Source organism: Hoplias malabaricus, chromosome X2 (assembly GCF_029633855.1).
Source record: "Hoplias malabaricus isolate fHopMal1 chromosome X2, fHopMal1.hap1, whole genome shotgun sequence".
In the NCBI taxonomy this organism is placed as follows: Eukaryota; Metazoa; Chordata; class Actinopteri; order Characiformes; family Erythrinidae; genus Hoplias; species Hoplias malabaricus.
This window is the reverse complement of record NC_089819.1, coordinates 22,496,657-22,523,995: the sequence shown is the minus strand read 5'-3', so window position 1 is coordinate 22,523,995 and position 27,339 is coordinate 22,496,657. Positions and strand designations below refer to the sequence as shown.

At 39.2% G+C, this 27,339-nt stretch overlaps 1 protein-coding gene across 2 annotated transcripts in view; it reads left to right on the top strand.

The window, feature by feature from the left end:
- Positions 1-22,695, top strand: part of LOC136676298 (probable global transcription activator SNF2L2) — a 38,950-nt gene extending 16,255 nt beyond the window's left edge. The window contains exons 19-35 of one of the 2 annotated variants that reach the window (XM_066653185.1): positions 26-268; positions 383-496; positions 614-721; positions 820-906; positions 1,007-1,053; positions 1,230-1,396; positions 2,082-2,245; positions 2,730-2,957; positions 4,085-4,162; positions 4,258-4,476; positions 11,411-11,628; positions 14,826-14,931; positions 15,342-15,443; positions 18,107-18,230; positions 19,392-19,525; positions 20,415-20,428; positions 21,558-22,695. In XM_066653185.1, coding sequence (XP_066509282.1) covers positions 26-268; positions 383-496; positions 614-721; positions 820-906; positions 1,007-1,053; positions 1,230-1,396; positions 2,082-2,245; positions 2,730-2,957; positions 4,085-4,162; positions 4,258-4,476; positions 11,411-11,628; positions 14,826-14,931; positions 15,342-15,443; positions 18,107-18,230; positions 19,392-19,525; positions 20,415-20,428; positions 21,558-21,612 — 2,208 coding nt within the window. In that variant the 3' untranslated portion in view covers positions 21,613-22,695. The remainder of the gene's footprint in view (positions 1-25; positions 269-382; positions 497-613; positions 722-819; positions 907-1,006; positions 1,054-1,229; positions 1,397-2,081; positions 2,246-2,729; positions 2,958-4,084; positions 4,163-4,257; positions 4,477-11,410; positions 11,629-14,825; positions 14,932-15,341; positions 15,444-18,106; positions 18,231-19,391; positions 19,526-20,414; positions 20,429-21,557) is intronic. The other variant, XM_066653184.1, reaches the window with a different exon arrangement.
- The last annotated feature ends 4,644 nt before the right edge of the window (positions 22,696-27,339 follow it).

The window sequence follows — 27,339 nt, the reverse complement described above, 5'->3', positions numbered from 1 at the left end:
ATATTTCTTTCTTTCTTTCTCTTAGATTCGCTGGAAGTACATGATTGTTGATGAAGGCCATCGCATGAAGAATCATCACTGCAAGCTGACCCAGGTTTTAAACACTCACTATGTGGCCCCCCGGCGGTTATTGCTCACTGGAACCCCTCTGCAGAACAAGCTGCCTGAGCTCTGGGCCCTGCTCAACTTCCTGTTGCCCACCATCTTTAAAAGTTGCAGCACCTTTGAACAGTGGTTCAATGCTCCCTTTGCCATGACGGGAGAAAGGGTATGATACCTCTGTTTTAAGTTAAGTTAAAACACTGAATATACTGGAGCATAGAGAAGAAGATGAGCCTGTTGAAAGAGTGAACAAATCTGAATAATAATGATAATTCGACAGGTGGACCTGAATGAAGAAGAGACCATCCTGATTATCCGCCGCCTTCACAAAGTGCTGCGTCCCTTCCTTCTGCGTAGACTGAAGAAAGAGGTGGAGTCTCAGCTGCCCGAGAAGGTAAATGCAAAAAAATAAATAAGCGAAAACACCGTTTTTGTTTCTGATTTGCCACATCTGACACGGCACACTTCTGCAGTTGGACAACAATTAATTTAAAATCTCATTTATCTGCAGGTGGAGTATGTTATCAAGTGTGATATGTCAGCTATCCAGAAGGTTCTCTATAGACACATGCAAGGCAAGGGCATCCTGCTTACTGATGGCTCAGAGAAAGACAAGAAGGTAAGTGAAGGAAGAGCACGAGTACTTCACTTTGTTCTGGTCACACCAAAACTGTTGACTGTAGACAAAACTGTTTACTGTGCTTTACACTTCCACAGGGAAAAGGTGGAGCAAAAACACTGATGAACACCATAATGCAGCTGAAGAAGATCTGCAACCACCCTTACATGTTCCAGCACATTGAGGTGAGTGCCAAATGACAGAACAAAAGAGAAGCATTTTAAAAATCAACGGGAATCTCAAGTGGCGTCAAACGTTTCACACTTTTTCTCTTTATCTGTTCAGGAGTCATTTGCTGAACACTTAGGTTTTTCCAATGGCATCATAAACGGGTAAGCAGTCCTGAAATTAAACTAACTCATGCATAAACTTTAAAATGACCAAAAAGGATTAGTTATGACCTGGTTCATAAGTGGGTCACAAAAAAAAAAAACCTTCATCTGTCTCCGCAGACTCTGTTGGTGTGCTGTGCCATTTTGACATTTTTTTTTCACTGTTTATCACCCAGTCCTGACTTGTACCGGGCTTCAGGAAAGTTTGAGCTGCTGGACCGTATCCTGCCTAAGCTGCACGCCACCAACCACAGAGTTCTCCTCTTCTGTCAGATGACCTCTCTAATGACCATTATGGAGGACTACTTTGCCTACCGCAACTTCCTCTACCTACGACTAGATGGTGACCCACACCTTCGTTTTAAGTGCACAGTCATGTATATTTACTAATCCTGTGTATTTTAAAGATACAGCAAGGGAAAACACGTATTCAGACACTTTTTGTATTTATTATTAATATACGTCCAATTCATATATTAGGGTCCTGTGAGTCTGTCATTTTTTTTTTTCCCCAAAATTTTTGTATTTTGTTCCCATTTTAGTGTTTTATATTTTCACTATTCTGTTTTTTATTCATTCATTGTCTGTAAGCACATGTCCGGAGCCTACCCAGAATCACTGGGTGCCAGGCAGGAACACACCCTGGAGGAGGGGCCAGTCCTTCACAGGGCGACACACACTCACACATTCACTCACACACTAACACGTATGGACACTTGAGTCGTCATTCCACCTACCAATGTGCGTTTTTGGACTGTGAGAGGAAACCGGAGCACCCGGAGGAAACCCACCTGTACATGCGAAGAACACATTAAAACTCCTCACAGACAGTCACCCGGAGCGGGAATAGAACCCACAACCTCCAGGTTAAATAGCAGAAATGAGAAAATATTAGTTTACCGAAGAGGTCAGAAGAGTTTCACAAGCATTAGTTTACCAAGTGGTAAGAAGGGAGTGATATTCAACACCTCCATGTGCAGTACCACAATTATATCCTTTTAAGTACTTGTTTGTTTTTTGTCACATAGGAACGACCAAATCTGAAGACCGTGCTTTACTGCTAAAGAAGTTCAATGAGGAGGGCTCACAATTTTTCGTCTTCTTGCTGAGCACAAGGGCAGGCGGCCTGGGCCTCAACCTGCAGGCCGCAGACACTGTTGTCATCTTTGACAGCGACTGGAACCCCCACCAGGTCTCTCTCTCTCTCATAACCTTAGCAAGTGGAGAGTATTAGAGGCTTGTACTGTGGCAAAGCCGATGAGTAGCAAGTTAAGATAGATGCCCGAGGCAGTGTAACCTCAGTCATTTAAACATGAAGCTCTCATGAGTTACATTTTAATGTTGTGCTAATGGTTTTGGGTAAAACCTATTCCAGGATGTGAGGATTATTTTCTTTAGCCTTAGATAAGATGATGGTTTTCATTAGATATTTGTATGCCTGGAGTTTAGACATTTTTCAGCTGGCAGCTTTAGCCAATTCATGGATTTTTTTCTGGTTCTGAAATATTTTACATCCCCTGCACGATGCTACACATTAACCTTGGTTCTGTTACAAATTTACTGAGTGAGCATCATTTCCCTTTTCTGAAGGACCCTAGTGTATAAGGCACCTTACCTCGTTTTCCATAGCAGCCAAGTTATTAAAACATGACTGACAGTTTAATCCCTGTCTCCAGGACCTGCAGGCTCAAGATCGTGCTCATAGAATTGGGCAGCAGAACGAGGTGCGTGTCCTGCGCCTCTGCACCGTCAACAGCGTGGAGGAGAAGATCCTTGCTGCAGCCAAGTACAAACTCAACGTGGATCAGAAAGTTATTCAGGCAGGCATGTTTGACCAGAAGTCCTCCAGCCATGAGCGGAGGGCCTTCCTGCAGGCTATTCTGGAGCACGAAGAACAGAATGAGGTATGTCTGCAGGAAAAAGCAAGGTCAGCCTGTTAGCTGCTGTGGTCAATGCATATTTATCACTGGAGAAAATGAGAATTAATTTTTTTATTTGAGTAGTGTTGGTGCAATTACTGAAGTTGATATGCTACGGAATATGATTTAGTTAATTTCATGATCAAATGCTTAAGAAGGAATGGGAAGCTGAAACATTCACAGAAACTATTTGTCTTTGGAATATCGCTGTGATACCAGTACTCCGAGCACAGATGTTTTCAAGAGAATCCACAGGGATGCTGCGATCAGCATTATGCCACAAGTTGGTACATGACTTGTAAGATTACTTAAAAGGTTCATGAGCATTTTCATGGAATATTCCGTGAATATTGCATTCAGTGGCACAGCTGGCATAGATTATACATAACAGTTGCATTAGCAGTGTAACAGAGATTTCTATTTGACCAGTAGAGTGTGCTCTTAAAACATACAATATTATAGCTCAGTGTGCATTACATCCACTTTCAGCATTCAGTGAAAAATACAGCTTCTCAGTGGGGTGCACCCAAATGCCCTGAAAAGCTTTGAAACACAAGTATGCAGTGAATTTGATTATCATGTCACAGCGGTTTGCATAGCAATTGCAGTCAATTGTCTCTGTTTCAGTATTTACTGATAAACAAGCAGAACTTAGCTGTTATTCAAAGGGCTGTTTACTTATTGATTCTGGCTTGCTGAGATCCTGTAACTCACATAATCGTACAAGGGTAAAACCTGAATTTTTGTGTACACTCGATGATAATTTAGTAGGAAATTTGTAGCTGTTGATTTTAAGAACTGTTTAGGAACATTATCACACTGTTGCCTTTAACAGAAAAGACACCAATAACACAGTTAATAACAGATAATAACAAGTTAACCATAATTTAATGACATCAATCTGGTTATCAGCAATGATTCACTGATAATGAAAGAAACGTAAAATGTATTAAAAATCCCAAAAACATTACATGGAGAATGAAGCATATTGACTTCAATGTCATATTCTTTTGTTTTTATTTCCTCTTCAACTTTGGTAATAGTAACTAAACAGGCCTTGAAACATATGTGTTTTAGCAGTAATAGTTATATTGGTTTGCTTGCAATATCAGGAGGAAGATGAAGTTCCAGATGATGAAACTCTAAATCAAATGATTGCCCGCAATGAGGATGAGTTTGAGCTTTTTATGGTAAGTTTAACATGATCATCTCCTTACACTTGTTCAGTTGTATCAAGTTTAGAGATAAGAGACTAAATGAGAATAAATTTGCATTGTTTTTCCAGCGTATGGACCTGGACCGCCGTCGTGAGGACGCCCGGAACCCCAAACGTAAGCCTCGTCTCATGGAGGAGGATGAGTTGCCATCCTGGATTATCAAAGACGACGCTGAGGTGGAGCGGCTAACCTGTGAGGAAGAGGAGGAGAAGATCTTTGGTCGTGGCTCACGTCACCGTAGGGATGTGGACTACAGCGATACTCTGACTGAAAAACAGTGGTTGCGAGTGAGTCCCATTTATTTATTAATTTATTTATAAACCCCATTTCCAAAAAAGTTTTTGTGCTGTGCGAAATGTAAGTTCTCTCTGGTTTGTTTATGTTCAGAAGCCCTGTGTCTTTTAAGATGGAATGGTATGTTTGAGGGGGAAAAATGCTGTTTGTATATGGCTGAAGTCTACCTTGCCTTTAACTTTTATTTCACTGTTTGAATTACCCACATGGAGCAAGAAATAGAACAAAATCCGCATTTTGGTTCATGCTTTTTGATGTTTGGAGTTGTCTTAAACTCTGGATGCCTTTGAGAAAGTCTAGCATACCGGACCAGCCATGTTGTGTGTTTTTTTTTTTTTTTTTTTTTTTTTTTTTTTTTTTATTTATATAAACACATTAGACACAAACAGACTGGAGATCAGCAAATGGTGAGGGAACATCTTCAGAATTTAATGCAATTGTTTTTTGATTACAATTGTAAAGAAGATAACACTTTATCCATCCTGAAAAAAATGATAAGGTTACAGTAATGTACATAGTGCACAAGAGAAGACATACAGAAATAACAATAAATAGAGTAGAGATGTAGAAGTGGGTTACAGAATTAAATATAGGTTTGGACCAACAGTGCTCTGAATCATAATATAATAAGAGTGAGGAGAATCTATATATATATATACATAAGTGTTCTGTATAAGAGCAGCCTTAGCAGGTATTGCACTATTATACGGTTAGTTCCAGTCACGCACTCTGATTGGTTGAAAAGCGCTCTGTGCGGTTATTGCGAAATAAAGCATGCTTTAGTTTTTTCACAACCACTGTATCAGTCCGCTGAACGCCGTTGCTAACAACCCTCTACGCTGCAGCTGTCCATATAAAAAATTTTCACCGCTAAATTAGCTTCAGTTTATTTTTCACACCAATAACTTCAGTCTTCAGTTTACTTTGAGAATACTAATACCAATAAAAAAATCACGCTCCAGTTATAATCATTCACTGTTATAAACACTTTTAACTCTTGAAATAAATGGAGACTGAGGGCAGTGACTGGCGTTAAAGACCATTTAATTCGACACAAATACAAAATACGACATTAAGTAAATTTACTTGAGACAAAGCCAAGTTAAGAACACAAAATGAGAATACATACCAGAGGAGAGAAGGCAGATTGGAGATTCAGTTACTGTAATCGTCCTTAGCGTTCACAAGGAGCTTCATTTTTTTTATTTATTTATTTTTTATATTTGCTGCACATCCAGGGTGTCTCAAATCATTCCCCATTCATTGCATAGTGCACTAACATTACGTGTAAATCATGACTGAGTTTGGGACAGAGCACTAAATGTTTAAAATTAAGTCATGCAACCGTGTTTCAATATGGATATATGTTACATTAGAAGTATAACGCATTATGGCTTGTTACCTCTTATGGTGCACTTCAAAGAGAACAGGTGGAAATTTGAGACAGTTGCAGCTCAGCTGAGCTCACCGGGCTAGGTAAAGACTCTCTTGGTCAGAAGCAAGTTTATCTGGAGTAGTTTATTCTGCAGATTAGGGGTCTGGGTAGTTTACTCGGCAGGTTAGTGATTCTGTAGTGGTGAACTGAGGCTGATCCACTCTGGGCGGTGAGTGCAGTGCTGTGGAGTTCGTAACTGTGACGCAGCAACACGCTACAAGTTGAGGAACTATAATTTGACGGAAGGATTTACTAATTTCATGAACATTTTTGACACTACTTTCACAGCTTCGTTTATATATTTCAAGATTTAATACCTGAACTGTTGTATAAAAGCAATAGAACAATCAAGGTCATGTGCTATCATGAAATAACAGCACGGCTGAAATGGACTACAGTGACTACACTGCATCACAGCCATGCTGTTATTTCATGATAACACACTACCTCTCGTGTTCTACTGCTTAAATGCGTAAGTGGTAAAAATACAACCACACAAGTGAAAAAATCTATACATAAAGGACAATGTACATCACAAACGAGCAGCATAATGATTTTTACACTAATGGAGTTCAGCGTTTGTGAAATTGTCAGTAAATGTATTCTTTGTACTAAGAGCTGCAGAGAGAAACGTAGTCAGTCTAAAGAGTAAACTAAAGTGGACTAGTAACAGTAACAATGAGTGCATCTTAGTAGTATAAATGATTAGACTCAACAGGTAACAGTGTAGTGTAGTTTTGCACAGTTCAGACAGCAGATCATCAGTCACTTAATCTCCTTAAAGTGTCAATTAAATGTCACTTTTATGTGGAACAAATAGACCTAGCTTTTCACTGCCGATAATTCTGAGTAGCAAATATTGTGGTGAGTAAACAAATGACTCAAATATGAATCACGATAGATGTTACAGCCATTCAGTGTTAATTTCTATTTTTTTTTTTATTTATATTGTTCAGAAGCCTAATATCCAAGCTTCTCGTCTGTCAAAATCAGACCCACGACGCTCAACGTAAATTAGTCAGACAACCATAGCTTTCTGTCTCTCCGTGGCTGCTGTAGAGAAAATTTAGCCCACTGTTGATGCTACCTTCTAATGCCGAGCAGAGCACTCAGTGTCGTCTTCACTTAATTTCCAACTGTGAAAAAACTGCCAAATGAAATTTTCATTCCTAACAAGCATTTCGACAGCTCACTAACACTTTCCTGACGCACAAACCTCTCCTGAGAAGCCACCTCAGATGCTTACTTCCTATTCCACTCCAGGTAACGACTGACTGACAGTGCTAGCTGATTCACAAGATGATGATAAGGAGCAGAATAGCTTTCAGGTTAGGAGTCCATGTACCAGTGCTTGTGTTTTAAGGTAAACAGAGTCAAGCTAGAGAGCCAGACCGCCAAGGAACAGAGAAATTCAGTGATGGTAAATTTGTACAGTACGGGAGTCAGAAGCAACACAAAAAAACAAAAAGTGGGTGTATGCCTCAAGGGCTCTTTCAGGGGGTTGACATGCTGTTATCAGATTTTCTTTAGATTTTGCAGAAACCATGAATCTTCTGTACATTTTTCAAAGCAAAGAGGCTTTTCATTTCAGTGTGCCAGTACGTCAATAACTTGTTTTCATTGTCAGTTGGTTTATAGATGAATTGCCATTGTCATCATATTTCATGCTTTTGTTGCTGATGAAATATTGTCAATTCCGCACTGAGCTTGAGGGATCAACACAAGAAGTTGTCATAGAAAAGGAACTGTTACTTGTTGCAATCTTCAAAGACATTTTTTGTAACTAGGCCTGGAAGTCATCATTTAAATTTGCTTTTACATGGGGAATTATGAACAAATATCTTTATATCTACATGGCTCAGTGGCTCAACAAATTGCTTTCAATGCTTGAGTGAGTTTGGGATACAGTTGACTGTTACCCCAAGTTGAATTTCTTAGTTTATGAGACAGTATACAGTATACAGTGAAATACAGTATGAAAAGCTGTAGAGGTATAATATGCACAGAATCTTTTAAAGGTATGTGAATACCATCTAGCACAAAGAAGTCACAGGGTTTAGGACAGTAAGTGTTTTAAGGTCCATTGTTAGATATAATTTAAAAGGTTATTAATATTAATAATCTCTGTGCTCTTTGACTAACAGTTTAAGTTTATCAAAATTGGCTACGCTACGGAAATTTTTGAACGCAACCGTGACGTCACTGGTGGACAACAGCTGAACAACGCTGCGTAAAACACCATTATGACTGACTGTTATGACAGTATCTAGCTAGCTAAATAACCAACATTATTCACGACAATAGCCTAGCAATAAGCTAAACTCAAATTTAGAGGTACCGTTATTCTTGTAAATGTGATCGAAGTCGAACTCGAATTCATCCGACACTATACTCCGCTACGTAGCTGCATTACGCCGGTTTATAATCTGAGACACAGAGTTTAGCAAGTCAAGCTAACGTCAACTAACACCAACTAAAACAGGCGAAGTGAGTGTCCTTACCCTGTTTACCTCCATGTTACAGAGGCTCTTGAACACCTTTCGTTGGTGTCCTTACATGCCCATATTGTTGGAAAAGTGCCAGTGAAATGAGCTACAGATAACGGAGTGAGCGGATGGTCCTTTCCAAATTTGACAAATTTAGTACTTTTTCTGGATATTTTGGGATCTTTGGGCCATTTGTGCACAGATGTCCCACTGTACATTGAATGATTGCAGCCAAAAACAACACACCTTTTCCTCATTTTGCATTAAATTAAGTGCAGCTTCTAGAGTTGTTGTCCACCATCTACGTCACAGGCAAGACGCCTATTAGAGTTTCCCAACACCGTTGTGGGGGGGACCAACGGTCTTTTAAACCTTATTCCTTGAATTAGTAAGAAATAACATGTTTTCTGACTATCAATAAACACAAGTTAGGAACTCAAATTCCACTGTATTTATTTGTTTGACACTTTCATAGAGCTGGTGCTTAGCCTTTAAAGATTATATTTATTTAATTGGTGTTGATGATATCATGGTTATTATTATGTATTAAAGCCTCATATAGATCATGAGCATATCTTCTAACTTAGAATCAAATCTACAATTGCAGAACTTTTACACAGTATTTTTCTTTAAATTTGGAAGTCTGATAGCATCAGCTTATCAGTTTATCTCAGATGATCCGTCTCTCTGTCTGAGCACCTGGCTTCAAATTTTAGCAGGTGCGCAGAATTACTGCTAAGGATCAGGCTTTGATTGTGATGATTAATCAGTTATGTACTGGGATTTTAGTGCAAATAAAAAAGTCTAAATGATGGATAGGTGAAGTTAGAAAATGAAGAGATTCATCAGAGAAAATGGGGTTTGAATTAAGTTTTTCACTTAAACTAGTTTCACTTTCACACTTTTCTTCGATTTCCTTCAACCAAAAAAAGAGAGAGGAAAAAGGAAAATCAGGCATTTAAAGAAAAAGCAGTGCACAAAGAAACTATCTGAATTCAAACTCTCCATCTCATTATTTTGTTTGTCCTGGACATTTATACTCTATAATAACGAACAGAGTGCGCTTATTAGAAAGGTGGCATCCCATAATGGTAATAAATATAATGTCATATAGTTTGTACACCTGTCTAAAAATACTCAAAGCTGAATCAAGCAGAATAATGAACAGTTTTCAGGCTCATCATGGAAGGCCTTTAACTGGTTAAGCCTTGTCTGAGCCGAAAAGAAAAATACAGCAGTAGCACCAGAATCTTAAAAACAATTACATAATTAAAAGCCCTTTAACCACTGTAAAACCACAAGGCCTCTAATGACTTATTACTTGAATATGCCAGTGCAGTACATTTAAGAATATGATATGGCTTTACAAATCCTTCTGTGGTCTAGTTTTTTTCTGTTGTAGAAAAATGATTTTCTGTGGGATTTAAGGCAGATTTTGGTTTCCAAAAACATGCATTGGTAAGTTAATTGGCTTCTCAGAAGAGTCTCTAGGGGTGAATGTATGAGTGTGATTTCGGGTAGGCTCCGTACTCACCCCAACCTTGAACTGGATCAGCGGTTACAGACAATGAATGATTATTTTTACCAGGTTCAGATATATAGCCTTGAAGCTGTGAATGTTTGAAAGTTTTTAAGACTTAGATGACCATGAAAACAAATTGTGAAACTCTATTTGTGAATCTTGTAGAAACATTATTGTCTCAAAACATCCTCCTCTGTTTTCCTGAGGACTAAATACACTTGTGTAGTGTTATGAGCATGTAACTATTAAATTGTTGCTAAAACTTCTGTAAGTGTCAATAAGACTGAGTGAGTGGCAGCATCAGTAGTCCATGTCAATGCAGTGAAAACGCAAACATCTAACAAGGCAAAATAGCTGCTTTTTGTGACTAACTATACAAGTAGATTGAGCAAGGATTCAGATCTATGTTTTTATAGAGAACCATAAGAAAAGAGAAGCAAATGACCCGGCAATGTACTACACGGTGTGTCAGTGCACACCTCACTCCGAACATAACTACAAATAGTAATGCCCCTCCATTCTGACATGTCTTGCCGTATACTTGGGCTGTCAAAAACTCTGTCTCCATCTTTGTCTTCTCTGAAGCCTTCGGTGGGGACTCATTCAGTCTATTGAAGGACTCATAAGTCATACTTAGTGGCAGGTGGGTCACTGTCAGGTGCAACTGCCCTTTATTTATTCAGGTCAATGCTTTTTCTGTCCCAGTTTTGTTTTTTTCTCTTAAAGAAGATGGTTCTCCATGGGTCTTTCAGTAATGTCAGTTGTCCTATATTGAATCTACGATGTCAAGATAACCTTAGCCTATTTACAGGATACTTATTTTCATTGTGAACATGCTCTTTAGATTGATTGTAAATATATTGAAATGTATTGAACGTATTGTTTTTAAAACAAGTTATAAATATAACCAAAAAGGGGTCTTCTGCAGAATATAACTTTTTTTTTTTAGTGCTCTATAGAACCATTTCCAAAAAGGTGTTCTATAGAACCATATACAACTTACACTGATCTAAGGAACCCTTTCACAATGCAAAGAATATTTTAAGCATGCAATTATTGTGTTTATGGTACTATAAACAACTGTTTGTCTTAACTGAGGATCCTTTAAAATAAGAGCAGAGGAGGTGGAGACTGACTGATGTGTAATTAAGATCACTACTGCATTAAATTAACGTGTTTCAATCAAACTAGGTTATAAGGGTGATGTGACTCCTAGCGGCCCCATATTTGACTGATTTAATCAGACATAATCTATTCTGTAGTTTTAGTCATCCCTAGATACAGTGAAGACAAATTTAATGAGAGATCACCGCCATGACAGCCAGATGAAAATGACAATAAGTTTCAAGTCAGAAACTCATTGTCATGCATAGTAGCCAGATCAGTGAAATGGGAACTCACTCAATTGCAGGATTTGACCTTTTGTAGACGGGACTTTGAAAGCTCCATTACAGTCTCATTGTCATCTCGGTTTGATCTTGCAGGCTATTGAAGATGGCAACCTGGAGGAGATGGAGGAAGAGATCCGACTGAAGAAGCGTAAACGGAGGAGACATGTGGACAAAGGCATTAGGCGCGAAGAAGGAGAGAAAACCAAGAAGAGGAGGGGTCGACCCCCGGCTGAGAAGCTTTCCCCCAACCCCCCAAAACTTACTAAACAGATGACTGCTATCATTGATACTGTTATCAACTACAGAGATGGGTAAGAGAATGGAAAAAAAATCATTCTTTAAGCCAAGAACACTGTTTAAATTTGACCAATCTCATCGTCTTCACCCTCAGTTCAAACGGTCTCTTAGCAATTACTTCACAGTCAGGCTAACTTTAATATTTGGTGGAGGTGATTTATTGCACAGGCAGTTCTGATTAACCTGCTGGGTCATTTTTCAGTTCGCTGTGATTATGTACTGAATGTATGGTGTTTTTTTACGGGCAGCATTTTTAGATTGCTTTTCTTAAATATGCTCCCATTGGCCTCGTCTTTTCCCCTCACAGCCCACCACATCACTTTCTTTTCAAGAACCTACTACCTGATTTCCATGAAGTCACATTCTTTCCCTTTCTGAGTATGACTTTTCTTCTTAATTGCAAGTGATTCTTGTAGCTACGCTCTGGCTTGTTGCGCACATTTTCCACTCAAGCCCTTCAGGGAGGCTGGCCGTCTTCTAGTCATATGGACTCAATACTCTGGAATGGTTTAAAAGAACCAAGATCACTGTATCCAGAATTTCAAACAATACAGAAGCTGGTAGATGCACCATGCATCTGTGGAAGTCTTAATAGTTTTACAGTAGCACCTCTTTTCAGAAACAATGACCCTATATATTTGACCTTCGGTCTCCAGTGGGACAGAAGACTTGTCTTTGAAAGTCTTACTTTGGAAGCTGCTGCATGATATCATTTTTGCATCATCATCATCGCAATGAGCGCATGTGCGATAGTCAAATCTCAGGGCGTGTGATGTCACAAGCACAGCATGGATGAAGCTGGCACTGCATGTCTGAGTTACGAAAAAAAAAGAAACAGATTCACAGTCAGAACAGTCAAGGAGGTAGTGGGGGAAATGCAGACAACAACCGAGAGGAGCCAAGAGAGAGGTGCACACACTGCTATATATGACTTAATTTAGTATTTTTGGCTGCCTGACACACAAAGGAAAAGTCACACCATTCCCATTTTCCACAGCAGAGCAGATATTTGCCCAGTATCAGTTATTTTGCTCCATTCTTGCACACAGTTTGTTGCTGGTTGCTGTGAGTGACACACAGTAGTGCGTGAATAGCTGAGCAGTGTATAGCTGCTCTTTTATTTGTATTAAAGTTTTCAATTCTGAACACTATTATAAATGGCCAATTTTGCCACTCATATAAATTCCCTTAAATGTTATTTAAGCTTCGTTATATTAATGCTGCTTTAACAATGAGCAGAGTTTTTGCTTCTGTAATATCCTGTATCCCTTCTAGACACCACATTTATAATTCTCAGATGAGCCCTTTATGCATTATTAATAAAACAGGCGAGGGGTTTATCTTTTGGGATATGTCGGGAACATCTTGAAAGCTGCCATATTGGATCAAAAAAGAGCACGTTTTTCCAATGGGAAGGTGATGAGGTAGCGCATCAAGGAATTAAAAGGGTGTCCTGCAAATTTTGACTCACCCTGCACTGCTGAAAGACAAAATATCTCAGTGTAATTTTTCCCAACATTGCATCCTTCTCTCTTTTTTGTGTGAGAGGGAGTATGATGCTGCTAGTTGTTTTTTTATTGACCAGTTGACATGTCCACTTCTGAACTGAAAGGATAATTTGTCCCCTACAGTGTTAATCAATAATTCATCCGAATGGATTCTGCACAATAAATTGCTCACACTAAATGCCACACTAACCTGTCTGTATCCCTCATAGGCTCCATGCAATGAGCACTCATTTGGTGCTAATCAAAAACTAGAAGATTTTTCAGAATTAGCTTTATTTTTGTATTTTCATTGTTTCGTATTTAAATATGGCAAGCTTTTATAGTTATTGCTTCTGTATAATATCTGGCATCTGTGTAACATGGTCTGTGGGTATTTAGAGTGGCAGCAGTTGTGTGACTAATACACAAATATTGCTACTTGTATTCCATCCACTGTAGTTTTTAGATCAGCAGAGCTGTTTAAACAATGCAGTAAATTTTGATGGTAAATAATCATGTGCATAATGATGTTTGGCACAGTGGTGCAGCAGGTAGTGTCGCAGTCACACAGCTCCAGGGACCTGGAGGTTGTGGGTTTGATTCTGGGACTCCGGTTTCCTCCCACAGTCCAAAAACACACGTTGGTAGGTGAATTGTCGACTCAAAAGTGTCCGTAGGTGTGAGTGTGTTGCCCTGTGAAGGACTGGCGCCCCCTCCAGGGTGTATTCCCGCCTTGCGCCCAATGATTCCAGGTAGGCTCTGGACCCACCGCGACCCTGAACTGGATAAGGGTTACAGATAATGAATGAATAAATAATGATGTTTATCCTTCTAAAAGAGCTACATACTATAATTCTGATTGGTCTGTGGAGGCCAGCACACAACCATTTAACCAGAATTAAGCCTGAATTAATGGTGAAATTGGTGATGAATCAACCTTCTATGATTCTTGACAGACACTTACTGTCTGTAAAGAATGACTCATTATTGCACTAGTGATCTAAAGACATGTGTGCTTCTACCTTGTTAGGATTCTGGCAGGGGATGATTTAACCATGTTAGTGCAGTACCACCCCTGTGACAGTAAAATCTCATTTACCACCTGTTTAAAAACCCACTTTCAGGCCGCGTCTAAGAAGGCAAGCTGTTACAAGCTGAAAATAGTTTGTGATATTGTAACAGTGTTTTGTATTACTGGATTGGTTCGTTGGCTGATTTATAAGTGAAGTTACACTGTAACATCACACCAGAACTAAAGCAGTCCATAATATGTTTATGGTTATTGTATCATTTATTGTGATTGGCTGTTTACGATTGTTTTACATGTAAAATTATCATTGTGCAAGATAAATAAAGCAAGGAAAGGAGAGGGGGAGATCTACGTTTACAACATGATTTATAAATGTATCAATTCTAGTTTCACCCAAGTAAAAGGACACACATCTTATATTTCTCTGTTATTTGTCACACCTAAATTAAATTCTATATCTCACTAGAAGAATACTTTCAGCTAAAATTTAGGTTTGATTCCTGGAAGAGTCGTGTTCAACTGTCCATGGCTGACGGTATCCTTTTTCCTTTAATGTAAACAGACTTGTACAGCAAGCGCTTCTGAAAATCAGATGCTGTCAGCAGGATATCCTTGCCAGCCACGTATTCCTTTCTTAATGTTCGTGCTGTTCAGAAGAATCCGACTAAACCTGGCTTGCTGTGTCTGATTACAGATCAGGCCGCCAGCTCAGTGAAGTCTTTGTGCAGCTGCCCTCCAGGAAAGAGCTGCCAGAGTATTACGAACTGATAACGAAGCCAGTGGACTTCAAGAAGATCAAGGTAAATATCAAAGCAAGAGCTCAGTCCCTCCCTTGAAGATAATTATTTAACTTAAACTTGAATCTCAACTTTCTATTCTTTATTCAGAGTTGTGACATGATAAAGGATTGACTGACCCTTTCATTAACTTAGGACATATGATAATGGGATTAACCAGGCATGAAGCCTTTGATTATTAATGCCCAATTGAACATAATACTACTAATTATAGTAGTATTATAATAGTAGTATTATATAGAATAATAATACTAAATGCTTACAGTTCACTGTGGGTTTTTTTCAGTTTGTTATTCTGTGCCATTGCTGTCTGCCTTTCTTTTCTTTTTTCAGCAGTGTGAATAGAGGCTATAGTTGCTGCATGGGAATTGGAGTGCTTTGTATATTTGAATCACTTTGTGATTTGTTTTCAGGAGAGAGTTCGTAACCATAAGTACAGAAGCCTGGGTGATTTGGAGAAAGACGTAATGCTCCTTTGTGTTAATGCTCAAACCTACAATCTGGAAGGTTCCCAGGTGAGTGAGTGAAAGCAGGTAATGTCCACTGATATTATCTCAATGAAGATACTCTAACAACATTATGGAATGATTTTTTTTTTTTTATGAAAGTCAGATCACAGATCACCATGCAGAAGAATCTCCACTGACATCTACACTGACAAGGTGGCTTCTCAGGAGAGGTTTGTGTGTCAGGAAAGTGTTAGTGAGCTGTCGAAATGCTTGTTAGGAATGAAAATTTCATTTGGCAGTTTTTTCACAGTTGGAAATTAAGTGAAGACGACACTGAGTGCTCTGCTCGGCATTAGAAGGTAGCATCAACAGTGGGCTAAATTTTCTCTACAGCAGCCACGGAGAGACAGAAAGCTATGGTTGTCTGACTAATTTACGTTGTGCGTCGTGGGTCTGATTTTGACAGACGAGAAGCTTGGATATTAGGCTTCTGAACAATATAAATAAAAAAAAAATAGAAATTAACACTGAATGGCTGTAACATCTATCGTGATTCATATTTGAGGTAACAAAGGTATCAAGTGTGTGACACAGAAACGGCCGCTCATTTCTTTTCTTATAAAGTCATTTGTTTACTCACCACAATATTTGCTACTCAGAATTATCGGCAGTGAAAAGCTAGGTCTATTTGTTCCACATAAAAGTGACATTTAATTGACACTTTAAGGAGATTAAGTGACTGATGATCTGCTGTCTGAACTGTGCAAAACTACACTACACTGTTACCTGTTGAGTCTAATCATTTATACTACTATGATGCACTCATTGTTACTGATACTAGTCCACTTTAGTTTACTCTTTAGACTGACTACGTTTCTCTCTGCAGCTCTTAGTACAAAGAATACATTTACTGACAATTTCACAAACGCTGAACTCCATTAGTGCAAAAATCATTATGCTGCTCGTTTGTGATGTACATTGTCCTTTATGTATAGATTTTTTCACTTGTGTGGTTGTATTTTTACCACTTACGCATTTAAGCAGTAGAACACGAGAGGTAGTGTGTTATCATGAAATAACAGCATGGCTGTGATGCAGTGTAGTCACTGTAGTCCATTTCAGCCGTGCTGTTATTTCATGATAGCACATGACCTTGATTGTTCTATTGCTTTTATACAATCTGGAAGGTTCCCAGGTGAGTGAGTGAAAGCGGGTAATGTCCACTGCTATTATCTCAATGAAGATACTCTAACAACACTATGGAATGAATTTTTTTTTATGAAAGTCAGATCACAGATCACCATGCAGAAGAATCTCCACTGACATCTGGTGATGCTTCAGATTATTCACTAGTAAAATGTGCCGTATTTAAGCTGTGTTTTGGAGGGTATCTAGGGGTATTTTGTCATATATTGAGTCTCAGAGGAAGCTTGTCGAATTTTATTCGATTTTTGTCTGCTCTATTACATTTTCTTTATAAATTATATTTCTATCAGAACCCTGTCCTTCCTCTAGTTGGAGTTTTGTCAGCAAATGTTGCATGTTTGAGATTTAAGCATCTCTTTCCACTTATAACCTCTTTTTTTGCATGTTTCTTTTGGATTGCTATAAAAGTGTCCCCAGTTGTTTGCCAGAAAGAGTGAAATTAAGGACGCAAATCCTCCTCTCTATAATTGATTCCATCGTTTTATCTGCTCTCAAATGCTCACATCTGTAGAGAACTCACATTAAAAAATAACTCTCCCAACATTTTTGTAGAACTTTGTACTCTTGGCCTCCAAACCCCCTGTTGTAGTGCTGTTTGATATGAGCACAAATCAATATCACGATGAATTGTACCTTAAACCACGATTATGATTAATGAACTAATATTTTTTGTGTTTTTGACCCTCATAGCTCAGTGACGAGGCTCGTGCTGTAAATATGCTCCAGTGTTAAAGCTGGCGTATTTTTTCTAATGTTGCCGGGAGCTTGTTCCTCTCTTGTTTTCTGAGCACTGTTTATATTTGGTGTTTGATTGAGCTTTGGCTGAAACTTTCTTAGCATTTACATTTGACTTCTTTTGTTCAGTGTCATCTTAATTATAGTCAAAACACAGCACGCCCACACCACAGACACTGTATTTCCTTTGGTCTGATCTGCTCGAGCCACACGGTCGGTCTCTGAGTTTAGGTTGCTCTCATGAGGCAGACAGGGGCAGAATCATGTGACTACAGCTTGGTAGTTCGGTTTTAAAGGGGCAGTACATGAACACACAGTGGGGACATACCAGAATAAAATATGAATATAATCGATATAGACAAGATTATGTTGATTAGAAGTTCTGAATGTCGATTTCGATTAATTTTCGATTAATCGCCCAGCCATACCCTATTATGTCAATGTAATAACTTGATAATGGTATGTTTAGCTTTCAGTAAACCTTCTTTCAGACACAACTCTTCTGAAAATTATCTCTTATATGTGTATATTTGGTTTGTTTACATTGACCTAACTGTATGATAGCATTAGCTATTGTGTATAACTCTTGCTCTCCGGTTAGAAAAGGAAAGGCTTTTATTTGTAAAGAGTATACTTTTTTAAATTATGTCACCTGTTCATTAACCACTATTTCTATATTGAATTGTACTTGAAGAAACGACAGCTTCTTCAGCCATGCACCAAGGTCCTCATTGCTATCTTCTAGCTGTGACTAACACACTGGTGTTTTTTTTTTTTTTTCCCCTCAGATTTATGAGGACTCCATTGTGCTGCAGTCTGTGTTTAAGAGTGCCAGACAGAAGATTGCCAAAGAAGAGAGCGAAGATGACAGCAATGATGATGACGATGATGATGATGAGTCAGAGGCTGAGTGTAAGAATTTCCCTTTATTTTTCCTTGTATTTCTTGCAAATAAGTCCAATTTGTTACTATTTTTAATGAGTAACCTGTATCATAAAATTGGTTTTTGGTTACATTTTCTAAATGTGCAGGCTTTTAAAAATGTCAGAAATATGTTCCCTTTGTTGCCAGTCGTCTAGTGCACTGCAAATGACAGTTTTGTATAAGTGAGATATTGTTTTACAGAACACCTGAACTGAGAATGTCATTGCATATTAATGATTGAATGATGACACTCGCAACACAACCTTGCTGATAAAGTGCTGATAAAAAGTAAACACCTTTATGTCAGACCAGGCAATCGCTCCACTTCACAGTTTTGATTGACAATTAGTTTTTCTTCTCACCAGTGTAGAATGCTTTCTTGCTTTCTTGTTATTTCTGCTCAAGGTTATGTAGGGGAAATTCTTTTGTAGGGAACCTATTCTTAAAAAAACATTATAAAAATGCATTTGCATATTTTTGTACCAGGAACCAAAATATGTGAAAATGAAGATGGAGAAGAGAAGGGTTTTTTAGAAAGGGGAGAACAGTACTGTACTCCCTGATTTGTATTTTTACTAAAGCAGGTCGCAGATGTTTAAGTAAGACACCCCAGAACTCTGTCCACTTGTGAACAAGGGAGCTAATTTGTCAACTTTAAATACACACATCAAACCCTAAAATAATGACCACCTTGTCTCTACACACACTGTCCATTCTCTCAGCTCCACTGTCCACAGGAGCACCTTGTAGTTCTACAAATGCAGACTGTAGTCCACCCTTTCACTCTGTTCTTAAATGGTCAGGACCCCCAGAGGACCACCATAGAGCAGGTATGAGTGTTGCAGTGACACATACGTGGTGGTCACTTCAGTGCTGAGAAAAATCCTCCATCCAAATTGGTCCTGTGGGAGTCCTGACCATTTAAGAACAGAGTGAAAGGGTGTAATCAATGTATACACAGCAACAACTGGACCACAGTCTGCATTTGTAGAACTACAAGGTTCTTCTGTGGACAGTGGAGCTGAGAAAATGGACAGTGACAGCTGAGATGGTGAACCATAATGTATATATTATCCAAAATGAATGTTATTTATGGATATAGCAATGTAATGTATGATTGACTCTTGTTTCTTTGGGCTCCTGCTCTAGCCAAGTCAGTGAAAGTAAAGATCAAGCTGAACAAGCGCGAGGAGCGCCATGACAAAGGCAGGAAGCGTCCAGGCCGGGCAAAAGCCAAACCTGTGGTCAGTGACGACGACAGTGACGAGGACCAGGAGGAGAATGTAGGTCTACGTTACTATCAGCAAACAAAAGCACATGCTCCTTCATCTGACATTCACACACACACACACATTCTTTGATAGTTCTCTTTTAGTATTGACTACAGAACTGTGTGCTGCTGTCGCTAGATTGTGTTCAAGAATGCAGGTTATTTAAGCTTTTAAGGATTGTGTGGCAGCACTGTCTTTAAATTATTTATCATCCACAGACTACTAAGAAGTTGCTCTGAAATTCCTAAAAACAACATGATGTGTGAATGTTTAGAGACCAACGTCTTTGGAACACACTTTATTGATTCTGAGGAAAACTGCAGGATGTCGTTTGCTTTTGATTGAACGCTCTGTGATATCTTTTGTTGATTTTAAAAAATTTAATATATCCTCCACGTTTTTAAAAATGACATTCTACAATTTTAAGTGCTGTTTTCTTTCATTCACATGCAGCCATAAACACACAGGTGCACATCAGTGCTATAAAATATTGTGTTCGTATTTAACTCTCACACACAGGGCATTAGAGGCAGACATGCACATTGGGGATTAGGTGCCTGGCTCATGGCACAGCAGCCATAAATGACGATGAGGATGGAGACACACTGTTCATTCAGTTTCCTGGCAGTTGAGGGGATCAAACCAGTCCCAAGCCCTCTTTAACCTTTAGGCCAAAGCTTTTTAAACCTTGTTCTCCCTCTTCTTTATATATTTGTTTCAATATGTTGTGTATTCGAATATTCATGTGTTCTCCCATACATCATCATCATATACATTTACAATTACTGTTGTTTATCAGGCTGTGGAACAGGGTGTCGATTTAAGATCAGTGTTCTCCCTTTGTTTACCCTTCCTTCTCCTTTACTCACTCTATTCTTGTCTTTGTTCCCCTCGGCTGCAGTTCACACGAAAAACGTAAGTCCTTTCTGGCTTCACTTTTCCAGAATGTTCCTCTCTGTGCTCTTAATCTGGTCAGCTGTAGTCAGAGTGTCAGGTCCTATGTAGCGTGAGGATTGTTATGGGGCTGTCTCTGTCAGAGTGTCTCATTATCCAGGGGTGAGAATGTATCCCAGCCCCTTCATGTAATGAGTCTCCTCAGAGCAGCTGTCAGTGCCGGACACTAGTGGGGCCTGGATTTCAGAAGGAGGAGCAGGTCTACGCATGTCAGGAGTAGGCTTATTAAAATAATATTTTACTATGGTTACAGTAATTCATAAATGTTTTAATCATTACTGTCATCCAGATCCAGACAAATGTAATGCTTCTATTAATGATTTCACATGGCTCCACGAGTGGATTAGTTTAACCTGGGAGGTATGATGATTCAGGTTATGACTATGGACATCAGTACTGTATAAATCTGTAATACCTGTACCTTGGGCTAGTCTTGGGGCAAAGGATTGGTGCCTCTGTGTCCTAGACCCTCATATGAGGATCAGACTGTTGCACTATGTTCACATCACCAGCCTGAAGAGACTCATCTGATATTTTTTGCCCTGATATGTATCACTTTCATAAGTAATCCTAGATTGTTTTTGTATCAGATTTGCGGGCATGCAACACGAATGTGAACGGCAAGATCGGACGTCATGCATCGATTTGCCTGTACACATGAAGCAGCTATGAAGGAGAGACTCGATCTGTGTCCCAAATAGCACCAAACTCCCTTCATAGTGCACTACACAGATGAATAAAAACTACACACAAACAGACAGGGGACTAGTTTGACTGGAACTGAAGCTGTTATTTTCTGATCTACAGTGTGCCTCTTCAGGGGTGGAGGGTGACATTTGGCACTAAGCCAATTTCTTGTCACAAAGTGCAATGCACACATGAGCAATAACATTCGTTTTTCCAGTTTTAAAACAACGGGGCATCGCACAAATTGTTATTGTTGCTGTAGTGTTGTGTTTTTTTTTTTTTTTTTTTTTTTTTTTTTTTTTAATGGGGTGGGTTTTGAGGGAAGTTGTTGGAGTGTGGAAAGATAGTTTTTTGTTAATAAAGGGAATAATAATCTCTCTCCATGGCTGGTGTGTGTTCTCAGGAGCAGTCAGAAGGCAGCCCCACAGAAGACGAGTGAAGAAGACGAGACCAGCTGATGGACGAATGATCATTTCATTATGTTCCTTTTTTTCTTTTTGGCTGGTTTGCTTTTTGTTCATTTTTACCTTCGCCAGCTTCTTTTTCTCTGTGGACCTCATTGTGTCTCTGCAGCTTGGTTTTTAAAGATCACCTTCATTTAGAAGAAAACATACATTCTTGTTTTCACCAGAGCAGAGGCACAAAAGTGCACAAGTGGCTGTTTAATCAACTCAATCATGCGGCTTCACTACACGTACTGAAGAAGCTCTTTCACTATGCTTGTATGTATGTTATCCCTTGCGCAATATTTTACCTGACATTTCATGAGTGGACTGACAGAAGGACAGAATGCTTTTGTAGTTCATATATAAGCTATGAAATGAAAAACAAATATATATATGATTTCTAAGAGATTTGTCTGGTAATATAGAGACTCATGGTCAAACCAGTGTCTTCTTTCATATATTCTGCCAGTCGTCCTTAGTGATATTCCTACAACACGGGTTCATGTCCCTAAACTCATTAATTTTTGTGATTATTAATAAGCTCAGTAAAATGAAATTTTAAAAAAGGAAAAAAAAGCAGCAGCTGTACCTTGGGATATGTCTTTGATTCAACCTGCTGATGGACCTCGTGCTGTTTCAGCAGCTGGAGAAGCCTGAGGAGGTGCTCCTGTGTTTTGTGAGATTCACTCAGACATTATAGACCTCTGTCTGTTTTCTTCATTCAGGCCTCTTGTGTATCTTGCCTTTAATACCAGCTCTCACAGATATTTTTGTATTCTCTTTTCAAAGATTTGTGGTTTTGTTAAGAGGCCAAACATTTTTTGGGGAAAAAAAACAAGCTCATTGTAAACCTTGATACTGTATTGATATATTGATATTTTGAATGCTATGAGTTTGTGTATTTTCATGAACTTACTTATACCAGTATTAGTGTCAGTTTTCTCTCTTATTGTCTGTCCTCTTGTTGCCGTTGAGATCTTCTAATATTCACCCTTTGCTCATCAGCTTTCCTGAAATGTCAATCTTTGCTTTCTTTGCACATTGTCTTTGTGGTTGTATCTCATAGCCCAAAGCAAATAAACGTCAGATTTTGAAGGGTTGTCTGTGCTTCAGTATCTTTACTAAGTTAATGGGAATTGGCTAAAAGGCTTATTTAGAAACTCAACATTGAGCAACAAAAAAAATGCAGCTATACATAGAGTTGGACAAAAATTTATATCTCACTATACTTCTTAATTTAAGTCTATATGGTATAAATCTGAAATCCATATAAACAACCTAAACCTCTTGGCTTTTTTTAAACCAACTTTAAAATTCATTGCAAAGGAAATTCCAGCAGCACTGCTGTGTCTGATCCATTCATACCAGCACTACACACACTAATGTACCACCACCACCACGATCCGTGTGGCTGACCTTCTCTGTGGTGATCCTGTAGGAGCCCTGAATATTGAAGAAAGCGGCAAACAATGTATACTGGGCAACAGATGAACTCCAGTTTGTAATTGTTGAATGTGGAGCTGAGAGAATAGACAGTGAGAGTAGAAACCAGGTGCTCTTAATGTTATGGTTGATCATATGGTGTATATTGATATTGATTTTGAACATAGTGCACTGGCACATAATTGTAATCTTACAGCTGAACAATATTTACCAGGTTTGATTGTGTTCCCACCAACAGCTTAATAGGTTCAAACCTGCTATATATACTTTATTTTGATATTGATTAGCATGTTTACGGATGATAGCAGGTTTGCTCAGACTGTTAAAAATGTTATTATTCATTTCAGCACTGGGCATGCTTTGATTTGAGCTGCCAGACTGCATTGGAACACAGTCTGAGCACCACAAAATACACACTTGGTAAAACGTAGTATTCAATAATAATCAAGCTGAAGTGTATAAAAGAAAGGTATAAAAGAAATGGATTTTAAAGCTACAAAAACTACCCAACATGGTGTAAGTTTACGAAGCAAAGTATATAAGAGCTAAAAGTGTAATTCCTCTGTTCAAAATGATAGTTCAAATTTTATGTACAATCCCTTTTCCAGAAAAAAAAAAAAAACTGGGACATTATGTAAAATGCATTGAACAAGAATCTGAAGTGTCAGTTCTCTTGAAACTTTAACTAACAAAATTAAAATTTGGTCAGATATTCAAATTCCACCATTTTCACACATTCCACTATGAGCAAGTGAACGTAAGACAGATAAAAAGCACCCACCAAGATGGGTCATGGCTCACAACTTTGTGGTAAACTTCATGAGAGCATTTTCAAACAGTTCAAAAAGAACATTACTCAACACCAGATTTCAAAGGATTAAGGTCTTTCACCATCTAGGAAACGTAATGCTGAGAAAATAATCCTGAGATCTGAAGAAATCTCTGTAGGCCAAGGCTGGACACCCTAAAAAAACAAATTAAATTCTAATAGGAAAGGGATCATCCAGAGAGTTATTAGTGAAAGGTGCAAAAGCCAGCACCTGCCATGGTTTGGGGAGGTGTACCTTTGCCCACACGGTGGGTGACTTACATACTGTATTTGTGAAGCTACCATTGTTGTGGAGGTGTATATTGGGATTCCAAAAGAGACATTCTGCCATCAAGTGATGTCTTTTTCCAGGAAGTTCTTGGTTATTTGAGCAAGAACATGCCAGGTCTCATTTTGCATGTGCTACAAGAGTGGGGTTTCACAGACACAGAGTGCATGTGCTTGATTGGCCTGACCACAGGCCAGTGGTCCTGTGATGCATTATTTAGAGGAGAATCACATGCCACTTAAGACTTTTCTTGAGTAAGAAAGGGCAAAAATTACATGTACCTGCAACAATTTGTATCCTCAGTTCCCAAACAATAATAAAGTATGATTACACGGAGCAGTGTTAAAGGTGTCTCTCTTGTCTGCGTTGTCTGTCCCTTGCTGCCTTTGTATCAATGCTCTTGTAAAGCCTCGATAACACTTGCTTGTTTGTATTATGGCTGTCTCAATACGCTACTGGTAAGTATAAACTTGACCCTTGTGCTGAGGAAACCTAGTGACTTATCTATGGCTACATGTCAATCCCCATGTGTGTTACCACCACTGAGAGGTAGGGGGCAATATAGAGACTCCTCCTCTTTTCCCCCCTAAGAGATCAAAAACATATGTGTGGTGTTGTGCTCAGCGTGTTTAACTGAAGCTGCTTTAAGCCCATTTCTTTCCGAGGCTACGGGGCCATGGCCGCTCCACGCTTTTGAAGTGGTGAGCTGTTTAGATAGTGGTAAGCCTGTGAAGAAAGAGATAAATTGGATGGTAATCCTTGTAGCCGTGCCAAGAGATGGCAGCTGGAGAGTCAGGTGCCAGCACAATCCCTGCTATTCCTCTGTAGCCTTTGTGAGTTCTGATCAGCGCTCTGCATGGCCAAGGCTTTCTCTTTCTCTCTCTCTTTTTTTGAAAAAATTCCTTTTCCAAGTGGCATAAAAAAGCATCAGGCATGAACCAGTGAAAGGTGCAGGTGCTTCCTATTATTGGAATATCTGATCCCGGTGGTAGTTTGTATCACTTTTTTGGCTTGTTCAGCTCTTCCAGAGCGCTTGTTTAGCCCTGTATGCATCGCTTCAAGGGAGCTGCCGATAATATTCATCGTCTCTGCAGGGATCAGCGTTTTGGAAGCTTGCTGAACTTTGTGAATGAGGAGGCCTTGATGTCCTCACATAGGCCTCCAGCAGAATCCAAACTAATGTGCCTTCTATCTACACATGCGTAGGTACCTTTGTTATGGACGACACACAGAGAAGTCCCACTGACTTCTGCTGAGAATGGCCCATACACTTGTTCACACTGATTAGTGCTAAGGCCTTTAATGAAAGAAATGTTTTAGGTTGTTACCAGTCACTTTGACACTTTCCAGTGATCATCTGGTGCCTACGGTGGCTAACATGCTATGTACATTTGAGCAAAATGGTAATATGCCTGACTCTATAGCAAATCACTTCTTCTGAATGCGTATTAGTGGTTTAGGTTAAGCTATACCTATTAATGAGATGCTCCACAATAGTCACACATTAGCTTAAGTTCACTCTGCTCATATCCACACATCAGCTAGAGGGCTATAGATCCACCCTGGGCTGTGAAGCAGTGGAGTACACTTGAAAAATGGAGATCCATTCAATGGCAGGTCAGCGGAGGTGGGCTTTGTGATCCAGAACTAATCCTAGTATTCCCAACCTTACCAAAAAAGTATACTTAAAGTTTATTTTATGAGGGAAACTTAAGTAAGTTGAAGTTTATTTCCCCAAGTATATTTTATGTAGTATGTATATTAACATCAATGTAGCCTACTAGTATTTAACTTGTAAGTGTACTATTTCAATCATTCTTGAGACTAAATGTGCCCACTTTTTAGGTTAGAAAATGTAAATGATAGGATAATAGTAGTAAAAGTTGAGTACACACCTAATTAACATTATATTTTGTACTGCAACTATAAAAAAGTAAATGATAGGTATACTTTACTAGTTGGGTGGCACGGTAGCGCAGCAGGTTAGTGTCGCAGTTACACAGCTCCAGGGACCTGGAGGTTGTGATTTTGATTTCCACTCCGGGTGACTGTCTGTGAGGAGTGTGGTGTGTTCTCCCCGTGTTCGCGTGGGTTTCCTCCGGGTGACTGTCTGTGAGGAGTGTGGTGTGTTCTCCCCGTGTCCGCGTGGGTTTCCTCCGGGTGACTGTCTGTGAGGAGTGTGGTGTGTTCTCCCCGTGTCTGCGTGGGTTTCCTCCGGGTGACTGTCTGTGAGGAGTTGGTGTGTTCTCCCCGTGTCTGCGTGGGTTTCCTCCGGGTGACTGTCTGTGAGGAGTTGGTGTGTTCTCCCCGTGTCTGTGTGGGTTTCCTCCGGGTGCTCCGGTTTCCTCTCACAGTCCAAAAACACGTTGGTAGGTTGATTGGCGACTCAAAAGTGTCCGTAGGTGTGAGTGTGTGAGTGAATGTGTGTGTGTGTTGCCCTGTGAAGGACTGGCACCCCCTCCAGGGTGTATTCCCGCCTTGCGCCCAATGATTCCAGGTAGGCTCTGGACCCACCGCGACCCTGAACTGGATAGGGGTTACAGATAATGAATGAATGAACTTTACTAGTTATACACTTCAAAAAATAGAGGGTTTGAGTATATGCAGTGAAACAGGGCCACTAGTGGTCTTTTAGTAGTTTATTTAGATATAGTAGCTGTGAAATCATGTTGCTCAGACCTTGTAATCATATGTCAATAAAATAAGCCAAAAGTTTATCAGGTTTTGTGTTGGCTAAAAACAGTGTACATCAGGTTTACTTCCACCTCTGTACTATTTACTCTCAGCTATTCCACCCAAATACCCAAGCCAAGTTTACTTTATCTTTATATATAAAGTATTTTCTTAAATGCATTCCAGACAAAATATTAAATGCAAGTATACTCCAATACTTTTTGTTACTGCAGTGAAAATATCATGAAACAGACATACCTTGTGGTCTGGATGTCTTAGAGATATATATCAGAGACCCACTCTTTGGAACATAACGTATATATGAAAATGTATAATAAATAATCTATAAATATAGTTTGCTTCTTTTTTTTGGCTTATCAAGAAATGCAAAAGTGCTGTCCCCACCTTACCACTGTTCTCTTTGCCCCTAGCTGTTTACGTGACTATTCATAAGCAGCATGGGACTCATGTGGATGCTTGGCTTTTGCTCTGCCTCTCAGCTGAGTCCACAGAGACTGAGGGTTAT